We start from the raw sequence: 21,590 nt of genomic DNA on the forward strand, positions 1-21,590 counted from the left end.
GAAATCTACTCTCGAGTTGATATTGTCCCCCTCACCTCTGCGTAACGATAATTAACCACATCCTTGTTAATAAGGTCGCTTGAGTCGCCATAACTATAGCAACCATAAACCTTCAGAGGTCAGGGATCACTGAAGAGTCTAGATGGATGCATCCTTGAGTTTCTATCCTTGTGCTCCAGGAAGGATTAATTCATCATTATGCCCAAGCTGAGTTGCGTTGGCATTATTATTACCTTATTGTACCTAACCTAGCGTGTACCCAAAGGAACAAGTTCCAGTCCAGCAGTGGTTAACCACTTGAGCTTCGGGGAAACCGTGCGGTCTCCAGTCCAAGCAACAGCGTAACAGAACATCTCAATCTCCTCCTCTTGCCCGTTCTCCTCCATCCACCCCCTCTTACCTTCACCGTGTTTCTCTCTTCTTTTCACCTTTTTGCCTTTTCCTTCCTGTTTCATCTCCATTAATTCTTCATTTCTTTGTTTTCTGTTTCTTGCTTGTTTTTCCTTTTTTCCCTCTATCGAGGTCTCGTTTCCGACCGTTGTCTGAGACTACCCACCTTTCCTTAGGAGACTCTGCGCCCCCTGTCTGCTCTCCGACAAGACGACAGCTCACCACTCTGCCTCGTCAGCCCCGTTATCGTCGCGCTGCAACTTCCTCTCTCGTCGATCATGGTCCTCGTCGCAGCGATATCTCCATCTCGTCAATTCTCTCGCCAGTGTTGAGCGTGTGCGCCTGATAGCCCTCGGCTTTCAATCCCATCACAGGCGCGGCTTGGTAATTAGTGGGTTGGTTCGATCGCGCCTCGGAGGCTGAACACCATCCCCCCTTCCCGCCCGCGTTTGTCGGTCTTCCCGATCGCCGTTCCTTCGAGACACAAAATACCTTCTTCCCGTCGAGTTACCCAATTGGGTAGGGGATATCTGTGAAGAAGAGGAGAACTCGAAAAGGTAATTCTGCAGTGCAGATATCGCCCACTCCTCTTCATTCTGGTTGCAAACGAAACGAAGAGGGCATAAAGAAAATCAAAAAGAATAAAAAGAGAAAATAGAGAGAACTCGGGAGCTGCTTTACGACGCGTTTTTCCCGTTTTATGTTCCTTGTCTTTCTACTTGACTGCTCAGATTATTTTACCGAACCTTCGTTCTTCCTTTTTGGCCTGGTGTCTGCGTGTTTACTACGTCGCATCAATACTCTATCGCAAGCAAGACCTGTCGATTGGCGTTGACCTGGTTTCATCTCCCCTTTTCTCTTGCTGTCAGTGCTCTTTTAACAGGTCGTCCGATCGGAACCCAACCATTGTTCAAACTGACTTTTCGAAATAGCCTTACTACCCGATTGGACAACCTGGCGGCATTCTGGTTACTGAAAAGTGGTAAATAACCATAAAAAAAACGAATCTACCGAGCGCATTGGGCGGGCAGGACAACATTTCACATTTGGCCGAGTCGATAGACCCCTCTGGAGGGCTTCAACGTATCGTACTCCCTTTACCGAACGCGATTGGTCAAACATAGACAAGACACCGCTCATCTGCCTCCCACGCCTGGAGAGCCTGTCTCGGACGGTCAACGCAGCACCTTCGATCTGTTTTTGCTGCGCCTTCAGTAAACGAAGGTATGTCGTCTGCTGCTATGCAAACGGTTCCTCAGTACACACCCGCCCATTCCTCCGCTACTTATGTTTCACTTCCCCATCCAATCCCCGCTTCGACGTCGCAATACGACTATGCGCCGCAGCAATTATTCAATGACTTGCCCCGGTCAACGCAACCATCGCGGCGATCGCGTGACCCTCATAGTGCCGTCGTGAGCACCGCGCTAAGTTCTCAGCAGCCATCTTATCCCCCGACGACGACATATTCTTCGGCTATGAGCGACCCCCACGAACAAGCTCCGCCATTGTCCACCCATGCATCCCCATCTTTGAACCCCGCACTGCCGACGCCCGGCCAGAATAGTAACCGAGCGCCCGTCTACCCCGATCTTCAAGGTGCTCCTCCCATCCCGCCGCCGAGGACATCTTCGACTCATCGGAGTCAACATGGTTCAAGCGCTACATCATCCTCCGGCGAAAGAGTCACTAGTTCGCGGCGCAACAAGAGCAAACCTGACGATCGAGGCACCGGCCACCGCGAGAGAAGAGGTGACGAGCCTCGCTCGCACCGTTCAGCAGCTCACCCGTCTGAGGAACCGACGAGGGAACCGTCCGGAAAGGGATCGAGGCGACTCCAGGCAGAATCATCCTCAGCGGTCGACTCACGCTCGGAGGAGATGATGGAGACCATCCCCAGTCTGGGAACTTTGGTAAAGGAGTCCAGTACAGTTATCAACCAAGTGGTGGTGAGTGACCCTTCAGTGGACATCATGAGGGAGCAAGCACGGCAAGCAGAAGCGTCGATATCGCCTTCTAGCGACAGTGCTCCGCCATCCGGGCTCGCCTTGGTCGGCAGCGAGGGTGTGGATGACGGAGGGCGCGGCGGACTACGCAGTCGGCACGACTACAACGAAAACACGATCAAGCGCAAAGAGACTACGTTCGGCCAGTATATCCTTGGGCAAACTCTCGGGGAGGGCGAGTTTGGAAAGGTCAAGCTGGGTTGGAAGAAAGATGGCAGCGTCCAGGTTGCCATCAAGCTGATTCGGAGGGAGTCTCTCGGATCTAATCCTAATCGGCTGCCCAAGATCTACCGAGAAATCTCCATTCTTCGCGATCTCCATCACCCGAATATCGTTCGACTCCATGAAATGGTGGAGACCGATCGCCACATCGGCATTATTATGGAATATGCATCAGGTGGAGAGCTCTTTGACCACATTCTGAACAATCGTTACCTCAAGGACAATTCGGCCCGGCGCCTGTTCGCCCAGCTCGTATCAGGCGTGGGGTATCTTCATAAGAAAGGCATTGTTCATCGAGATCTCAAACTGGAAAATTTGCTCCTGGATCGCAACCGCAACATCATCATCACGGATTTCGGCTTCGCGAATACATTTGACCCAAGCGACGAGTTGGGCGAGGAGATCGAATACAATCTCACCAATAAGGAGTTTGTGAAGCGAATGCGCTTGGACAAGCCTAACGCCAAAGGCATGAGACGGGGCGACCTGATGCAGACCAGCTGCGGAAGCCCGTGTTATGCGGCCCCCGAACTGGTGGTGAGTGATTCTCTGTACACAGGGCGCAAAGTGGACGTCTGGAGCTGCGGCGTAATCCTGGTAAGTTGGGACAGACTTTCTTTGTCCTCTGGATGACACGCTAACGCATATGGTAGTATGCTATGTTGGCTGGCTATTTGCCTTTCGATGATGATCCAGCAAATCCAGATGGCGATAACATCAATCTGTTGTACAAGTATATTGTTAGTACACCGCTGACGTTCCCGGAATACGTGACACCACATGCTCGCGATCTTTTGAGACGGATATTGGTGCCCGACCCGCGCAAACGAGCAGACCTTTTCGAAGTGGCTCGTCACAGTTGGCTCAGCGAGTTTTCGCATGTTGTGTCTCACATTACGAGCAGCACAACCAAAGTTGCGGACATTGCCGACACGACAGTTCCTCCTGGTCAGTTTCCAAACACGCGCTCTTGGAGCCTGACGCTAACTTATCTTCGTGTTTTGCAGAAAGTCATAGGGAAGCCCCAGCGCTGGCTCGCAGTGCCTCCGTCAGAGAGCCTCCGAAAGCATACCAGAGCTCGATACCTACTGTTGGAGGGCTTGTGCATCAATCCGGAGACATTTCCCAAGAGCCGTCCGTCGATCGGTCAAAGACTTCTCGGGACACAAAACGGCGAACGGTGCAGGTCGAATATGTTGCCCCCCAGTCTCAGACAGCAAGAGGAGAAAGTCCTTCCGCCCCCGAATCCCCGAACGCGAAGCCATCCGAAGTGGAAGCCGTCCTTCCAGCCGCAAGGCCCGGCAGTCGAGATGCGGCGGCGAACACACAAGCAGGCGCTCTACCCTCGGGTGTTCATATGGAGCAGCGCTCAACACGGGCTGGAGAAACCAAGGCACCCGCTGGCTCGGTGCCGCCTGCACCAGGGCATTTGCCTCGGTCGACCTCGGACAGCACCGCCCTCACGGGAACGCACACGACAATGCCTCCGACGCAAGCCACGCGGCCTACGACGGGCGCCTCAATGGCCTCGTTCAATACTGGTCGCTTGCCCTCTCGGGGTTCATACGGACAGCCTGTGGCTCCTACTGTTGCGGCGACCAATGCACAGGGTCGCCTTGCCCAACCGAAGAGCAAGCAATATGTGATCTCGGCGCCAATCCCTCAGGATTCCTCGCAACACGCTGCCATGTCGATCGGACGTCCAAGCACACAGGCCCTCCCAGCCAAATTCAACACCACCCCTCGGCAGGAACCACCCAAGGGTCATAAGAGATCCAATACGGTCTCGGGCATTGGCGAAAAGCTCTTTGGGCGATCAGGATCCATCTTTGGCGGTCGTGGAACACAGACCGCTCCTCGTCAGAAGCCCAGCAAGCGGTATCCCCCAACAAGCATGAGGGATCCATTTGCCGGAGAGGAAATCCGAGTCTCTATGGATTCCCGACGGTCCATTCAATATGGATCTAACCGGAAGATGAGCGAAACTGTTGGGGAGAATAGACCACGCCGGTTTTCCTTGCTACCAGCATCTTTCTCCCTCAAGGGTTTTTCTTCAAGCCGATCGCAGACTCCCGAAGAGGAATCCCAAACGAGTCGCTCCACTGATCAGCGAGTCCAGCAACGTCCCTCGGCCGGAGTTATCCGCCCTCGAGCGCGCGCCACCAGCTACGGAACGCAAGATGCCATGGGTATGGTGTCTGATGGACCAGGAGAGGGGGTACTGGCCTCAGAGGAGCCGGTCAACTACCAAGCCCGTATTGATCAACAATTCGCGGAGTTGCACGGTTTGCAATCCGCGGCGTACCAACCTACCTCGTACAGCAGCACATCAGCAGAGCACGTATACCATAATGACAACGATCATCAATACGGATATCAATACGCCAGTCACTCGACACCGAATTACTATGATGAGTATACCAATGACCCCCGGCCGTCAATGCAGGCCGGCCGGGCGGGAAGAGGCCCCAACGTTCTGCAGAAGAACAATAGGAAGTTTGCCGATGCTTACGAGTACGAACGAGACCCCTCTCACTCCGGCAGCTCCGGTGCGGCCAGGAAAGTCATGGACTTTTTCCGTCGAAGAGCTAAATCCAGGGCCGGTGATGACCGTTGATTCAGGTCTTCTCTTCCGGTGAATTAAGTCCTTTCGGTTTTCTCGTTCGTTGCCACGCGCGAACTGTTACCACCATTCTTAACCGAACCGTGGCAAGACCAAGCCGGTCCGGTCTAAATTCTAATTGCTCCCCTTTTTCCCTTTCTTCCTTGTTCATCTACATTTCTTCTCGGGAATCGAGATTCTTGCAAAATATCCCCATGACTTTCTGTGCGGCGAGTCCGAAGGCGGATACGCGAGAAGCTGTGTCACCCATCAGAACAGGATGGATGATTCAAGCCGACACTCAGGCCAAGCTTTGAAACATACGAGAAGGAGGAATTGCGTCTACCAGGCTCTAAGAAGAAGTTCAACATCGCAAGAGAGCAGTATGATCCTTTGGATACCCCTTTGATACCCAGCTTGTTGTCTGCTTCTGTTGCTTGCCGCATGGGTTTGTCCTCGCATTGTCCAGCGACCATTTGTCCCGCATACATACATAGCCTTTATCTAGCATATGGCGCTTTTTCTCCCCCTTTTTTATTTTATTTCCCCTTTTATTTCCTTTGTCAAGAATACATTTCCTTTTCCTGTGTCCAAATTTTTGTTTCCTTTCCTCTGTTACTATAGCCCCTAAGTGTAAATTGATCCTGTGTCTGATCCTACTTTTCATCGCGAGGTTGGCTTTTCGCTTCGCTTCTTTAGTTTACTTTCCGGTGGTCATGATGCTCCTACACAGTCAGGGGATCTTCTTAAGTGGTGAGGTTGGGATGACTACTAGCTCTCTTGTCCAGGATCATGTCAGAGTAATATAACATCATCACCCTTGAGGTATATTGATTGCACCATACTCATCTTGTCGTTGGTAGGGTTATTGTTTCGACACTTGTATCGTTGATTAGATGTGCTCTAGTCTGCGTATGAATGGCCAGTACTACACTCCTTTAAATGCAAGAAACACTAGTCCGTAGGGCATATGACTGAGCCTGAGCAAGAATATATCTCGAGTCAGTGTAGCCTTGATCCATCAGCTAGTGACAAATGGAATAATGTGATCATTGGTCTGCCACAGATGCAATGATAAAGCCTTACAGAGTACCGATAGCCATCACGAAATATCCCTGGATACACATTCTTCATACAGACTACCCTCCCCCGTACTTCCGTCGTCCACCCTTCTGAGTAGATACTGTAGACAGCAGGAAAGGGGGTCAAGCCAAGATGCAAGCCAAGAGGATCGCCCCTAGTCTGCGCGCTGTGTGCATCGAACTCGAGCGCTCCTTATCAATAGACAGTGTACTCTGCTCTCCCTATCCTATCCAGGGGGCCTATGAATGCAAACGTTATTGCAGAGAAAGAGAGGGTCTAATCTACCGTAAGACTTCTGGAGCAGGTATCTGCGTCTCTCGGTCAATGATGGACGAATGTTCTCGAATCTAAGGAATAATCAGGTAGTGCTTATTCTGCGAGGACCGAATCGCCCGAGGACGAGGACCTTGGCAGGAATGAATGCCAATGTTTTCTACGTATCTACGTACTACTTATGTATGTATTTATCCCTTGCACTGGATGCTCGTAACAGCGACTCTGGTCATTATGACTCTGATTGTGGTACAGCATTTTGCTGAATACTGACGCTCCGCTCCGTTCACCGGGGGAAAGGAATGTACGGAGGAGAGGAGAGACGAGGTGGGGGATTATCCCGTGGTGGAGTCTAGATCTTCCCCCTTTCCCTCTTCTAGAAAGAAGCTTAGATCAGATTCGAATGACCGGTGAGAAGACGGGCACAGGCTAGACTGCAGGCTGCTGCTGCTGCATGCCGCATCCCACTTTTTAGATGAGATCAAGATCTGGTGGGCTTACTTCCTCGATATTAGTATTTTGGTTTACTCGCTTTCAGTCTTGCAACTCCGTTTTTCAGAGAGGATAGGTGGACATTCTAGACCACTACAGAGGGAGGACTACTATCTACGGAGTACAAAACAAGGGATGAGTGCTTCTTGGCAGTGATCCAGATAGTTTGCCATTGCTTGGCTGTGAGACATGGATGATCGATTCTTCCCAATTGGGCCATTATCAGATTGCACACAAGGCTTGGCGGTCGGTCGTCGACTTCCCCCCTTCCTTCAAAATAGCGATAATGATGAGCAGATACACAATGATGATGTGATGGAATGTGTAATGGCTTGTCTCTGCAAAGCATGATGCAAACTGGAAAGAAGTAGAAAAAGCAAAAATGCGTCCGGAAAGAACCTGGAACAAGACCCCCCGTGGACCCTTCACTGGGCCGTATTTGTCCATCACAAAGCGCTAAAATTAAGACCAAGGAACGCCTAGAGTGTCTCAGAGTTGATCAGCTGACCGTGCTGATGAATTGGTATCGTGTCCAGCGCGATTGAACCATAGTGTTGTCAGAGTGGTAGGGTTGTTTAAGTGAATTCATCAAACGTTCACTGGCTTAGGTCTGGTACCGTGGCCTAGGTAGAGAAAGCCACCAGCGAAGGGAGAAAATGTAGCTTCAATCTGCGACTCATCGGTGCTGACGCTGTCTGAACGGTCCCGAATATCAGGAGAGGCGGGAGATGATGCGCCAAGCTCATACTCAGGACCAGATTCGGTGGGTGTGAGGACAAGGAATTTGCTGGTCTGCTCCGGACGAGACTGGACAGGAGAGAGGACGAGGAACTTGCTGGTGGGAGTGTAGGTATACATTGTGTTTAGGCCAGATGACAGCAGCGTGCTCACGACAAGTGGCTAAAATGGAGATGGGGATGGAAATATATAGGCTTGACCGGTCAGGCAGACTTGCAAGAAACCCAGAGAAAGAGATGGGACGATGTCTAAGGAATGATCAAGAAGACAAACCGGAACGAGATTCGGCGACCCTTTATATACATGTGAAGATACCACCCAAGACTGAATCCACGAAGGAGGGGCTACTGTCGGGGGATCATATTCAATCCACCGAAAGACGCCGATCCAGTGAGTTATCGCGTCTCGCTTGCAGGACAACTAAGCAGAGGAGCCGGGATCAAACCGTCAAACATCTCATTTGCAATTTTCCCGTCGGAAAGTGGATCAGGAATGCTGCACAAGGTCCTTCACATGATTAGAGCGATATGGATAGTGCCAGATAGGGAGGGGCCAAGACGTCATTATTGGAAGATGGAATATCATCCCTTCCCCTTTGCGTCTCTTGGCCTAGATACCAACTATCCGAGGGAGCTGGACTTATCCCTATTGCCGGACCCAGTATGATCATCGCGTGTATCGTCCTACTCTGCCAAGCCTTTGCCCAATATTTCTTTGCGCAGTGCCCGCTATTATGGTCAAATAATGTCGTTGTGCAGGTATCCATAGTTTTGTTGTTGTCCCTCACACAAGCATCAGACTGGGGCCGACAACAACCGCTCAGCCTCGGGTGATCAGCGACCAGGAAGTTAAAGCCAAGACACGAGCTCCAACTATCAATTAGACTATCCATGACGAATTGGCGGTTAGCCCTCAGCTGCATCAACCACAGTAGATTCTCGAAAAATGAAGAAAAACAGGGGAGGGAATCAAGTATGGGGTTTAGCGTTTCCAATTCCTCGAAGCCTTTCTAAGACGATTGACGCAAATGACAGGGACAACCATTCTGATGGTCCTCTTGGCAGTTATGTGGAAGATTGCTGCTGACCACGAGAACAATCTCAAGAGGCCTCCAGGATCTGCCGAAGAACTGCGGGACAGGGTTTAGCAAGCGTAAGTTTATCCCCACAAAGAAGACGTAAGGATTGAAGCCCAGGTCGCCCATGTGTATGTCTCCAGGTGAGTCCAGAGAAGATGCACCGCTTTTGAGCCATACGACCGAGGCCTGTCATAGACCCGTGCCATTGAATTAGACAAGACTTCTGATATAATGTCCACTGTCAATGAGCACAGCCTTTAGATGGTCCAGTGATGATGTAGGATGTGAACATATAAGTTGGAGAACACGATGCAAAAGGCGCAGGATGGACCAGGTCACGTGCTCAGCACACTGGGATCACGCAGGAAACAAACATCAAGAAATGATAATCTGCAACCAGGAATAGCAACCTCAGCCAGGCTTCGGTTGATTCTTCCCCTGGTGATTCCGCCTGGTCGCACAAACCAAGAAGAAAAAAAGCCTTGGCTATATTATCTACCTGCCCATTCAAACCAAAACAGCCAACGGCGGCTAATCTACGGCCAATTGCCCCTGGTTCGACCTGTGGATAGTCGCTGACTTGGCGCCCCCAAGCCTCTTTCCGCCGCCGTTACGAAAGTGCAATACATACTCTCTCGACGTTGTGGCGCGGGTGCTCAGCGGCTCAACGAGGGCTTCAGGTCGGCTTTTCCCCGTAGACTATCCTTCATCAACTTTTGTTGAGAGCGCCCCCAATGCTGTGCCATCTTCAGGTCCAAACTCGTCACCTTTCGGGGAGTCCGTACGTGCTCGCAATTCGAGCCGAATAGGGCGAGTTTATAGGCTGGTGTTGTTTTGTGCCGCTGAATATGTCTTCTCGAAGGATACGTTTCTCGATGTTTAGCCGGTGACTCACAAACTCTGTTCCAGTCATATCACAAACAGCCGACACTGAAGGACAAATGGCATCACAACTCCCAACGAGGCCAACCCTGGATAACCTACTTCAATTGATGCGGATCTAAACCAACGGTTTTGGACAGAGTCTTGCAGACATCACCAACTGCGCCTCTGGAGGTGATACTGAGATTGGTCAGATGAACGACAAGAAGCCTCGATTCTTGTGATGACAATGCTTTTCTTGCAGATTCATTACTCTAGCCCCACCTTGTGCTTGATTTGGTCACTTTGTTTCCATTCACCACAGAGAACCTTCATCTGTTGATGTTGATGTGGGACGGCGAGTGTGCCTACGGAGATGTGGCACCTCTGACTGGGGCAGGTGGCTCATCCTTCTGGGTATCAACTCAGCCTTGATGTGAGATGTTTCACACCAGTGGTAAAAGTCACGATCCAACAAGTCCGGCACAGATCTCATCAACCCTGATTGCGGTATGCCCTCCTCCGTCGGACCTGTCTGATGATGACATTTCCGCCCACCCTCCCTCCTTACCAGTGGGATGGAGAACACATGACAGGAAATGAGTTCCACAGAGTGTCCATCGATAGATGAAGAGCCACAATCTGTCGGTTGCGTGACAATTGTCAGATGCTCAGTCGAAGCAGTATGCCTGACTGCGGCATGACAGACAAAGAGTCAACCTGTTGGCTAGCTACCGCAACTGATTTGATAGAACGGCTACTGTTGGTTCCTGTGTCTCGCAGATATGACCGGCCACCCCCTGGCGGGAAATGCCACAGTGTCTTTAGTATGATGTCAAACCTTTTCTCCCAATGCAGATGCGGAACTCTAAATCCACAGAGTTCGAGACCAGGGTATGTGATCGACTCCTGTCGGAGGGATGTTGATAGCCACAGTCTCCCTATTTGCTCTGACTGGCAAGCGAAACTATCAACTAGGCTGCCATCGTCGGCCGCCACCCTCTTTTATGATCCGCATAACCGCCAGTCTTGCTTGGTGTTGGGGAAACCTAGTGCAGTAGTTCTCGGAAACAAGTAAGCGTCTGATTTGCTATGTGTTCTGGAAAATGTTGGGTTGAATTCATGCAAACATGATGTAGATCGAATCACCAACTTTCACACTTGATATGTCAAGGGGCCGAAAAGAGCAAGGCGAGAGCTGCATGCGTAGTTTACTGTTCCTTGACCAGCTTTATCCCTACATGTTGTTATTTATTTTTTATTTTTTTTTCTCCCCTTAGTATCCTTGTCGTTCTCTCTCACTTTTAGTCTTTCTCTTCGGGCATGCTTTTTTTTACCAACTTGAGTAGATAGTGTTGTTGCGGCACAGTTTGGCCGCAGTCATTCAAACTGCTCTCTATCATCTTCGACTGAGTCCAAAAGCTGCCGCAATCTCAATCTTATTTAAAGGGTCATAAAGACCCGTCGAATACCTCAATCCATCATCTCAACAATCACAAATCCAGTGCTCTCAGAATCTCAGAGAACAGAACAAAGCAGCTCTTCTGGAACTTGAACTACTTCTCCGTGTGCGGAATTACCCTTTGCTCAAGTGAAACGACCGATCTCCGGCGAACAACAATTCAATTTCAACACCCTCTGTAACCGGTCTACCTCGAAGGCTATTTCTTCAAGATGTGCTCGCAATACTTCTACAAGTACGACTGCGGCTGCACCCTCCCGGAAGGCGATGTCGTCTACTGCGCCAAGCGAGGCACCTCTTGCACCGGCGTCAGACAGCAGATCCGACGACGAGAGGGATACAACTGCCCTGCCCATGGAGGATAGCGTTCAAAACAGTCAGTTGGACACTCTTCTTTTAAACTACAGGGATGAGCTGGGCTGACAGAGTGGCAGACTTGAGCTCCTGCGCAATGATCTGAGAGCTTGAGGGACATGTCCACGATTTCTCCATTGTGCATTGCTGCTTGTTTCAATGCATGCAGGGAAGGGGGCAGTGTCTGGGCGAGGAGCATGAAGGCATCTTAGTTTGATGGAAGAGGAGGAAGACTACGGGAAGGATTTATATGGTACTTTCTTTCATGCCCCATGCGCACATACATGTTTCAACTACACTCTTGTATCTCTGTTTGCTTTCCAGCTGCTTTTGTTTTGATTGCATTTGTTACACACCTCGCGGTGATCAAGGTCCTTCTGCTCCTCGTCTCAGGTCCCTTTGCCTGTTGATCCATTACCCATCTGCGTCTATCTCATTGCTTGCCTTCTTGTTTCTACTTGGATAGTCGAATACCACGCTCCTTCTGTTGCTTCTTCAAACTTGTTCTTCGTAACAAAGAGAGCACTAGCTCTCTGCATTGCAATGCAGATCACAAAGGAAGCCATGTGGTATGCTGATCTTCGGCCGTTGACAGGCACCACAGTGAAAGAAGGTAACAGCCTGATACATACTAGTAAAATGTCCATGCATAGTGGTAGGAGATCTGTGGATCTGTGGCTTGAGAGAAGGGGATTGGGAACATTTAGGAGCCGCTCGATACACGCATGGAGATTCGGAATTTCGGAATTTCGGAGTTCAAGAGATAAACGAACATAGACTATGGCAAGCTAGCAATTTCAGGGTGACTGTCCATCTGCAAGGTCAGTTCTGCTCTCAGACGCCTAGACAACCCCACTGGTGCAGTATCGATTCCAGAAGACCCTGGTCTTCATGACTGGTAGATAATGCGCATCACAGGTTAGATGGTTGCATTAGCACCGCAGACGACTTCAATCATCTGATATCAAGCAGCCAATCAACGGCTGAAATCGGGTACACACGACTGGAGTTATCAGGCGTCGATTTAAGCCAAAGTGGAACCAACACTGACGCAAGCACTTCACTGGGGGAACCAAAAGAAAGCTGTTTCAGGAAGCGAAATAGTAGCGCCTACCTTGGACGCAAATCTTTGTGGGCTACGGGCAGGGAAGAGGGGGAATGGTGAGTAGATGGCTTGCCGGCAGGATCATAGCATGAGAGCAGGGATGAGGATTCTCGTAATCATGAAACAAACATGCAAGCTTCTGGATCAGCAGTCTTTGAGTAGTAGAGAAACGAATCTCAGAATCGTAGATCAACTTGACGAGGCGTGGGGGGAGGGGCGATTTGCGTCTCTCCGTCAAAGAAAACGATCGATTTGTGGCGCATTTTCTTTGCGCCAAGCTCGCTGTTGAGTGCCTTGAAAGAAAACAAGATGCGGAGTCTCCGGTTCGACCTGCCACCAGCTTGCCGCAGTCAAGGGGCCTAGATTATCAAGCAGGCTATGACTGTAGCGCTTTCAGTCAGAAACACAACAGGCATCGAGGCAATCGATCCAGACGGCGAAATTTCTCATCCTCTTCCTGGAAGACGAACAATTAGTAGACCAATGGGTGTCTCCAGTGCCCCTGCACTGTTGGTGCCTGACGGTGGGTTGAAGTCAAAAGGATAAACATCTCATGGCCCGGTTGCACAGCAGGTCTCATGGCAGCCATGAACCTTGATAGTCCTTTCAACTTTTTCCAGACCACGAGTCGATGAGCAATCCTTACCGCCAGGAGTCTTTTCTTTCTTTCATCAAGCATGGTTCTGTCAGTTCTGCCAGTTTCTTCTCGTATCCACGAGAACAAGTCGGGAAGAAAGTGGGTGAACCAGACTGCTGGGACAGCAACGTTTAGCGGTGTGACGGCCGTCTGCAGTAGATGTGCCCGGCCAGAGTGACCAACCAGCTCAAAACCTGGCCAACAAAGAAAGTTTAACTTGGTTTTAACCGTTGTGTAACTGATATACAGCCAGGAGCAGCAGTTGCCTGAAGATCGTGAGTCTGTTGGTTGTTTGACGATGTTGGGTGTTGCTGTCGTCACGTGACTCAATTTTGCAGACAGCCGAGGAATCTCCGTTATGGCGTCAGACATTATTCTTGAGCTTGTCTGACTCTCGCCTCCGTCATAGTCAAATTTGGAAATTGCTTCCTCACATCAAGACCAACAGATAGCTGCGCAGGTCGTCCTTGTTCGCACATGTAATGTCCATAGACGTCAACTGGAGGTCCGCCACCTACGGTCCAGACGGGGAAGCTCTTGCTGAGCGTATCCGATCCTTCATCCACGATAGATTCCAGCAGGTCGCTCTGCCCCGGTTCATCCGTTCTGTCCAAGTCCACGCTTTCGATTTTGGGACCATTCCGCCGGAGCTCGAAATTAAAGATTTCTGTGAGCCCTTTGCCGACTTCTACGAGGAAGATGATGACGACCATACGTCCGATGCTTCCGAGGAGCTTGGCTCGGAGCACTCGAGTCAGTGGAACAGAACCCATCCGGAGCTCAATGAACCCTCCTATCGAGAAGATACAGCCGTGAATCATTCCTTACGAGATCCTTTTCCTGACGGGTTTCCTACCTCCCCGTTGCGATCACCCTTAGGCGAGCACCTCAATCCCCATTTCCTCCCGCGTGCCGGTACTCCTGGTATTCCGGGTGGAACTTCGACATTAGGTTATCACCTGATGTCGCTCGGCGGGCTCTCCGGTACGCAAACGCCCCTTGCTGCAGTAGCGGGGGGAAACCCATTTGCGAGCGGTTGGTCGGATTCCGGCATGGGGCCGGGGAACAGGGGTCGTTCGGAGAGACACGCCGGGATGAAGCACCAACGCGCCGAACCCGAGATCGACACCAGCAACTCGACATCCCGTCCGTCAACAGCAAATACCCTTCCTTCTCATCCCTCAAGCTCAAGCAAGAACAGCGGCCAAGGCGCGACCGGGAGAAACGATCATCCATCACTTCATGCCGGGGAACACATAGAGGACCCGGTCGCGCCGGGGCACCTACCTCTGCCCCCTCGGATGCGCGAGCGCCGCCCGGAAGATTTCCAAGTTCTCTGCCATGTCAAGTACGCCGGCGACGTGCGCTTATCTTTGACGGCAGAGATCCTTCTAGACTACCCGATGCCCAGCTTCGTGGGTCTGCCACTAAAACTCAATGTCACAGGCATCACCTTTGACGGTGTAGCTGTCATCGCATATATCCGTAAACGAGTACATTTCTGCTTCTTATCCGCAGAAGACGCGGACGCCCTGATTGGTTCCGAGCAGCAACAGCAGCAGGAATCAGCCGGGGATGACCACCGTCCGCAGTCCCGACCTGACTCTTCCGCCTCGGCGTCCCAGAAGCGCCATGGAGGCTTACTGCAGGAGATCCGGGTAGAAAGTGAGATCGGCCGCAAGGAAGATGGGAAGCAAGTATTGAAGAACGTGGGCAAGGTCGAACGCTTCGTCCTCGCGCAGGTGCGCAGGATCTTCGAGGAGGAGCTTGTTTATCCTAGCTTCTGGACTTTTCTTATCTAATGCCCACGTAATGAGTTATGATTAAAGCTCAAACATAAACTTTTTTTTTTTTTTGGGAAGATGTTTAGCAAGCTTCGAAAAGACTAAATCTGCTCAAGAGGTTGTCATACTCTTATTTCCTCCATTACAGTGGCTGGTCCGGGTTTTATCCGGCTCTCGCGACAATAGACTGAATCTTCTCACTGCGGGTTGCATAGCCTAGATATACACGCTTAGACTTGTTCAGATGTCACCTTTAGATAACCTATGGTTCATGGACGCTCATTACATCGTGCTGCCGAGTCAAGTCATCGGAGAAGTGAAAAGCTTCGCTATAACCGTCACACACGATATAGTATACGCCATCCGAGCTCGATTTCTCCGCAAGTTCCAAGAAACACACCATCAATCGGTATAGATCACTTTCAGCATGCTGAGCCGTCCTCGAGCGGATGAGCACTTCCTCAAACCAACATTGCCTACAACTTCACCCACCAACCCTTCCATCACAAGCCAGACTCCTGAGGCCCGACCAAAGGAGCTTTCACATCGCGAGGTAATCCTCCAAATCACAGGTCCTTCTTGGAGCCGTCGTTGGTGGTGCCAGTGACCTTGTCGCCCAAGCTGTGGTATTCGCGGGTAAGTCCCTCACACTGCTTCTTCAGGGTCTCAATGTCAAGGTCCTTGGCCTCAATCTCCTTCCTAAGGCGTGCAATCTCTCCGATATCACCAGCCTGAGCGAGGCGGGCAGAGTCCTTGCCGCCTGCCTTTTTGTCACCCTCAAGGTGCTTGACGCGGTCCTCAAGGCGAAGGACCTCAAGGATCATGGTATAGGTACGGTTGAGGATGAGAGACAGGAAGAGAGTGAAGCCGCAAAGGTACATGTTACGCTGGGAGTAGAACTTGCGAGCCTGGACTTCCATGCGATCTGTGCCAAGTGCGGCCGCTCTACTAATAGCAAACGCATTTGCGCATACGGTCAGAACAGTCACGATGTCAAAAGCGGGGGACAATGATCACGGTGTGCTTACCCCATGCTATTGCCTTCCTTGGTGAAGGAGGCAAGCTCCAATTGCACGCGATAGACGCGGTTGACGCTGTCAATGAACAGAATCAATATAAATATGAATGTGATCTAGACATAGATTAGTAAACGATGCATCCAAAGTTCTCTAATTCGAGAGGTTACCTTCAATCCATATTGTAATTTCGCTACTAAGGGACTTTCCGAAATGAATGTAAACAGCTTCCGCTTGACAGTGAAAGGAAGCGGGATGATAAGGCCCATGAAGACGGCCATCTCAAATACCAGAAGGCAGAAGACCTTATAGAGACCAGTCAGCACAGAACTGAATTCCTGTAAGGTCAATGTATTGAACACTGTAGCTGGGTGGTGTCGCCGCAACCACAACCGGTTTAGGCTGCCAAATACCCCCATAGCTCAGGCTGCGACAAAGATCAGAGCGTCAAAGATAAAAGGGCACATACCAAGCTGTAATAAAGAGTCATTTTGGCTGAGTATTGTAGGAACGGTCTAGACGATTTTGATAGTTATCTGAACTTTCAAGGTTGCAACGGACTCGTTCGAGAGAAAGGTTCAGGAGGATAAACAAAGCGTCAGAGAAGCTGGGAGGGGGTCTCAGGGCTATATTAGCAATGGGTAAAAGGCAAGGTTTATACCCAGCAAAGCCTGTAGATCAAATTGTGAAGCTTTTAAAAGCAGGGAATAGGAATGATGTTACGTATGCTAGTGCAAGAGGAGGCTGAGGTGGTCTTTTTGCAGCTTTTTGAGGCGTGACCGTGTGAGGAAGACGTCATCACCGCTCAGATCTGTTATTGGTCACGTGATAATTGTTTTTGGGCGAATATGTCGCTTGGTGAATCCTTGATGCCTTATGTTGATGCATGATAGATATGTACTTTTTTCCACATCATCCAAGTATGTACATTTATATGATGTCTTTCATGAATTATGTCTAGTCTTCTATGTTTTTGGCACCGCCCCTCAACCCTGCGGCTCGTAGGCGTTGGACTTGTGCTTCGGCTCGAATTTGAAATCTTTATGTGCTGGACCGAGGAACATTTCCCTAAAAATAGTTGATCAGTATCGTATTCATAAGGGGTTCCTGCACGCAGAGACAACTTACGTGATTTTGATCCAGTCTTTGTAATTGGGGCTGCCCAGGAGGGTTTCCAATTCATTTCGGCCCCTCCAAGCAGGGGGTCTGTCTTGAATGTGAGGGGGCAGATACTCGAGCAGTCCGATCGGTACATAGCGATAAGTGAAGCTCAGCCATTCCAGCATGAAACGTCTCGTGGTGCCAACGCCATGCTCATCCGAGCCCCAGGTATCAAGGCCGTACTTGGCGTATTTCTCGACCATGGCCAATCTTTCGGTAGCTGATTTATCGAGGTACTGACCTGCCTGGATTTCCTCGAAGACCCATGGCTTGATAATTGCTCCTCGGCCGACCATGACGGCATCCACACCGGCATTGTTGATATGGTCGTCGTAGTCATGATGGGAATAACAATCTCCATTTCCGAGGAAAAAGACCTTGCCGCCGTTTGGCAGCATACGTTCATCTGGTTCTCGAACAGTATCCGTGACATCATCTTTCTTCTCATTCAGTCGTTTGATAAGCGCGGCGCATTCGGCGATGTAGCTCCAATCCGCCGATTTCGTATATCGCTGCTGTCTGCTACGTCCATGGAGGGTAATGGCTGCGACGCCAGGAGGGCCGATATTCAACATGCTAGATTCATGACCTCCGAGAACCAAACGTTCGATAAGTTTCGTGGCATTCGGAGAGTTGTCTCTTGTTCCTGTGCGAATCTTGACTGTGATCGGGATCATCTCCGAGACGGCATTCATGCCACGGAGCATCTTCTCCAGTTTCGAGGGATGGTCAAGGAGGGCGGAACCTGCTCCTTCGCGAAAGACTTGGTCGATAGGACAACCGCAGTTCAAGTCAATAACACGCAGGTTAGGAGTCAGACGCCCCAACAGCTCCGTCGCTTTGATCGCGTGCCAAGGCTTGTTGCCTGCAATTTGAGCACCGAATTTGAGATCCTTGGAGTTGTCATAACCCTGCACAACATCGGCTGTCGATGAGATTGTGGGCGGAAGCGCTTCGGACTCATGCGCCTTCATCAGCGCCCATTCTGATTTTTGACCCTGAATCAAAGACATGCCCATGGCCATTTCAGAATACGTAAATTGGCAGCCATGATCTATACATAGCCTCCGGAAGGGAAGATTTCCCTGCGTCGTTAAAGGCGCTAGGGCAGGAGTCTCTGGGCCAAAGTAGATGCGCCGCTTTTCTGAGGGCAAGAATGGCGGCTCGACGTAGGCTGCTCGGTTCTCCTCAACCTGATCCTTGGTCTGAGCACCAGCTCCTTTGTCCGCTCCACCCTCTTCCAAATGCCGACCATGAAGGTTTTTCTCCAGTGCCTTCGACGTCTTGTCGAGCCACGTTAAGTAGGCATCAGATCGGGGAGTCGTTGTCTTTCTCCGGGCTACCGCAATCTTATCCTCGTTTGAAACAATGTTCACAAGGCCGTCTTCTGACGCATACGGCACAACCGGTCGGGCTGTCTTCTTGCGCTCCTCATCCTCGAGTAGGATCAGTTCTTTTCTCCCATCAGAAGTATCTCGCTCAGTCATGTGGGAGCGCACAAGGCGACATTTAAACCCATACGGGCATCTGCCTTTGGCGTCCCATATCGGGCAGATGCCACCAAAAGTCGTAAGATCTTCCCGCTTATGCTCCTTCAGGTACGTCCGCACATCGTGTTCAAAGCGACACTTCTCGCCGAACTTACACTCTTTCGGCGAGAACTCCGGACTGAAAGCTCTAGACGGGCAAAGACCTTTCGCATCTTCCGATCTTCCGAAATCGCGCCCCTTGTTCTGACCGGAGGCCCTTTTCTTTCCTTTTTGTTCGCCCTCTCGTTCCTGGTAGTGAGCGGCTTCGGCCGCATCGTCGGCACTGAGACTGACCACGCTCTCTTCAACGGGCTGGGATCGCGCGGACTTTTGGACTAGGAACCTATTATAGTCACGATTAACGGTGTAACGACAGGAGGAAGACACGGTCATGCATACTCCGCCTTGATTGGGGCTACTCCCTTCATACGCTTGGGAGCGCCGTCGCTCACCTCCTGCTCGGTGATAGAGACGCTTTCCAATCTTTGTTTCTTGGACGGATGCTCTTCATTGTTGGCAGCAACCGCAGCGCCGTTCTCGAGCTCGTGCTTGGGCGTGACCGCCATGGGTTCTGTCTGGGTAGTAGGCTCCATCCTAGCACTTAAAATCCCAAGACCACAGCCTTCACTTCTCGCTGCTGAATAAATCAGACCGGAGGAAGCTCAGAATCCCAAGTTGAGCTTATCGGGTCCAATTCAAGCCTATACTGGAACGGCTTATCGAATTGGTTGAATTCAAAAAATTCCAGTTAGAGACGGCGGAGATAGTAAATTTTGCATTGTTTGCATGATGGAGGTGGCGTTCCAAAAGGCGGTCAGTCTGAGCTCGGAAGGCGGTGCAGCCTGGGTGGCTGGCAATTTGTAATCTCCAATGATGGTGAGGTAAGCTATGGACTAAGGTACGGAGTAATGTCCGGTTGTTTCTTTGGGCGGTCAGCGAGTAGAAGTACAACTGACATGACTGCCATTGCCTTACAGGTTCAATACCTTACCCTGGTTGTATCTTTGGACCAGTAAAGCGATCTACGGTACTCCGTACTTACGTACCGGTCGAACGGGTCAGTGATTATTAAGGGATCCACAAAAGAGAGCCATTCCTTTGATTCGAATGTTTCCAGAACAATTTACTGCCTACCTAGGCTAGTACTAACCTCTCCAGTTAGCCGACGATAGTGTGCTCATTACTTCAAGCAACGTCTCCGTGGAAGTCATATGACCTGATAATCTGAAGCAAAGGGATAGTAGTCATGCAGTGGTTTGATAATTCCATCAAGCCCCCTCAGTCTCAATAATGGGACTGTACGCATCATGGAGGAAACAATTACTTAACTTTCTACTTCGGAATAAGTGACCGGTTTAGGCAAAGCATAGCCATAAGGTGGCCAAAAGATCCATAATACCTTGGATCAATACTCTAATAATAAGTATTGTTGTGAAACTGTCAGCCTTACCAACCGCAAGCAAAAATTCTCCTCATTCAGTTAGACCGCTAGAGTAGACGGTTGATCCGAGGGAACCATAGGTACTTATTGACTACGCAGGTACACCGATCCCATTATTCAGCTGTTTCGGAAAAGCATACGGAGAACTGGGCAGTGCTGATCATAGGTAGAATATTGGGGACTCCCCGACTGGTCTGGTCCATGTTCAGAGATTAGCCATTCAGAGTATTGCTCAGATACATGGATTGGACCGAGGAACAATCATTTAACAATTTGATTGATATAATGCTACACAGCAACAAAGTGATGGATGTTCAAGTGCGATTGAGAGATCTTCGCTCCGGAGATCTATCTGTCCGATATTTACTCCGGGCCCCTGCATAAGCATGTCCAAGTGTCCGCCATTACAGGCGCAGTGAAATACATCGGCGTATACTCCAGTATGAAACAGTATTGAGTTGTGAACACTCTAAAGATGCAGCTGATGTATCGGAATTGTTGGTGAGACAGTACATGGAGCTTAACGTCGGTGAAAACTGTGTCAATTTCAAGGGCTTGAGGAATCAATATGTCAGATAATCAGGTCTGGATAGGATAACACGTGGCTGGACAAGGCACAATCCACCTGTCTCAGTGCAGGTATGCCTTGGGACACTTGCATACTGTTTGCAGTCCGCAGCCGGTTAATCTTATCTGTTATCTTGTATGTATTCGCTTGAAGTTCAGGTAGTAACTAGTAAGGCATGTGGGCATGGAGATCGTCGATTATGAGACTCTTTCTGGGACTTAGCTCAATATCTAGACTTTGAGTAGTCTACAGAGATTAATTTTGGATCCCCAAGCCGGCCCTAATCCGCCATGCCCTCATAGCCTTTTGAACTTATGGTTATGTACTTCTCACCATGTCTCGGTCCAACCTTCATGGTTCTGTCTTGAGATGGTAGGCTGCCCACCTTAGTCCGTACTCTGTTTAGACGGAAGGTCTGTCGAGGACCAAGGCGGAGAGCAAGAAGCCACTAATTTCTTCTACTGTGTTTCTAGCGTCGGCCAAGACAGACCTGCCTTAGCACCCAGAACCGTTTACGGACTACTGTTACGGAGTAACTACCTTGGTGTATGGCGTATGCAGGAGACTTCCCCGGAGAAGATAGGGGCGGCTCACCGTTCATGATTCATTTAGATACCACTCGTCCATTGAATGAATGCGACTAGTCTATCGATAGTGCTGAGATAGAACGGCTGATCTGGTTGTCAGCCACACAAGTACTGATCAACTATCTATTAGTTGTTTATCGAGTTCAGTCCTTGTGATGAACTGGAGACTGGCTTCAAGGGGAACGCTAATTCCGCTCTACA

The 21,590-nt window shown here is 50.3% G+C and overlaps 5 protein-coding genes across 5 annotated transcripts; 2 read left to right on the forward strand and 3 right to left on the reverse strand.

The window, feature by feature from the left end:
• Positions 1-1,616: 1,616 nt before the first annotated feature.
• NFIA_010600 (putative serine/threonine protein kinase (Kin4)) lies at positions 1,617-5,235 on the forward strand (the record flags this gene model as incomplete). The annotated part of the gene is made up of 3 exons (XM_001264275.1): positions 1,617-3,215; positions 3,272-3,566; positions 3,626-5,235. The coding sequence occupies 3 exons, from the start codon at positions 1,617-1,619 to the stop codon at positions 5,233-5,235; spliced, it is 3,504 nt and encodes a 1,167-aa protein (XP_001264276.1).
• A 2,279-nt stretch (positions 5,236-7,514) lies between these two features.
• On the reverse strand, positions 7,515-7,926 carry NFIA_010610 (uncharacterized protein; the record flags this gene model as incomplete). Its single annotated transcript, XM_001264276.1, has 2 exons — positions 7,515-7,547; positions 7,663-7,926. 2 exons carry the CDS (start codon positions 7,924-7,926, stop codon positions 7,515-7,517), a joined length of 297 nt encoding a protein of 98 aa, XP_001264277.1.
• A 5,859-nt stretch (positions 7,927-13,785) lies between these two features.
• mdm12 (ERMES complex subunit MDM12) lies at positions 13,786-15,105 on the forward strand (the record flags this gene model as incomplete). Its single annotated transcript, XM_001264277.1, has 1 exon — positions 13,786-15,105. One exon carries the CDS (start codon positions 13,786-13,788, stop codon positions 15,103-15,105), a length of 1,320 nt encoding a protein of 439 aa, XP_001264278.1.
• A 548-nt stretch (positions 15,106-15,653) lies between these two features.
• Positions 15,654-16,593, reverse strand: NFIA_010630 (putative BAP31 domain protein; the record flags this gene model as incomplete). Its single annotated transcript, XM_001264278.1, has 4 exons — positions 15,654-16,032; positions 16,116-16,219; positions 16,274-16,408; positions 16,573-16,593. The coding sequence occupies 4 exons, from the start codon at positions 16,591-16,593 to the stop codon at positions 15,654-15,656; spliced, it is 639 nt and encodes a 212-aa protein (XP_001264279.1).
• A 496-nt stretch (positions 16,594-17,089) lies between these two features.
• dus3 (tRNA dihydrouridine synthase DUS3) lies at positions 17,090-19,386 on the reverse strand (the record flags this gene model as incomplete). Its single annotated transcript, XM_001264279.1, has 3 exons — positions 17,090-17,171; positions 17,232-19,136; positions 19,193-19,386. The coding sequence occupies 3 exons, from the start codon at positions 19,384-19,386 to the stop codon at positions 17,090-17,092; spliced, it is 2,181 nt and encodes a 726-aa protein (XP_001264280.1).
• Between the last annotated feature and the right edge of the window lie 2,204 nt (positions 19,387-21,590).

The sequence above is a fragment of the Aspergillus fischeri genome, genomic scaffold (genome assembly GCF_000149645.3).
Source record: "Aspergillus fischeri NRRL 181 1099437636249 genomic scaffold, whole genome shotgun sequence".
Classification (NCBI taxonomy): domain Eukaryota; kingdom Fungi; phylum Ascomycota; class Eurotiomycetes; order Eurotiales; family Aspergillaceae; genus Aspergillus; species Aspergillus fischeri.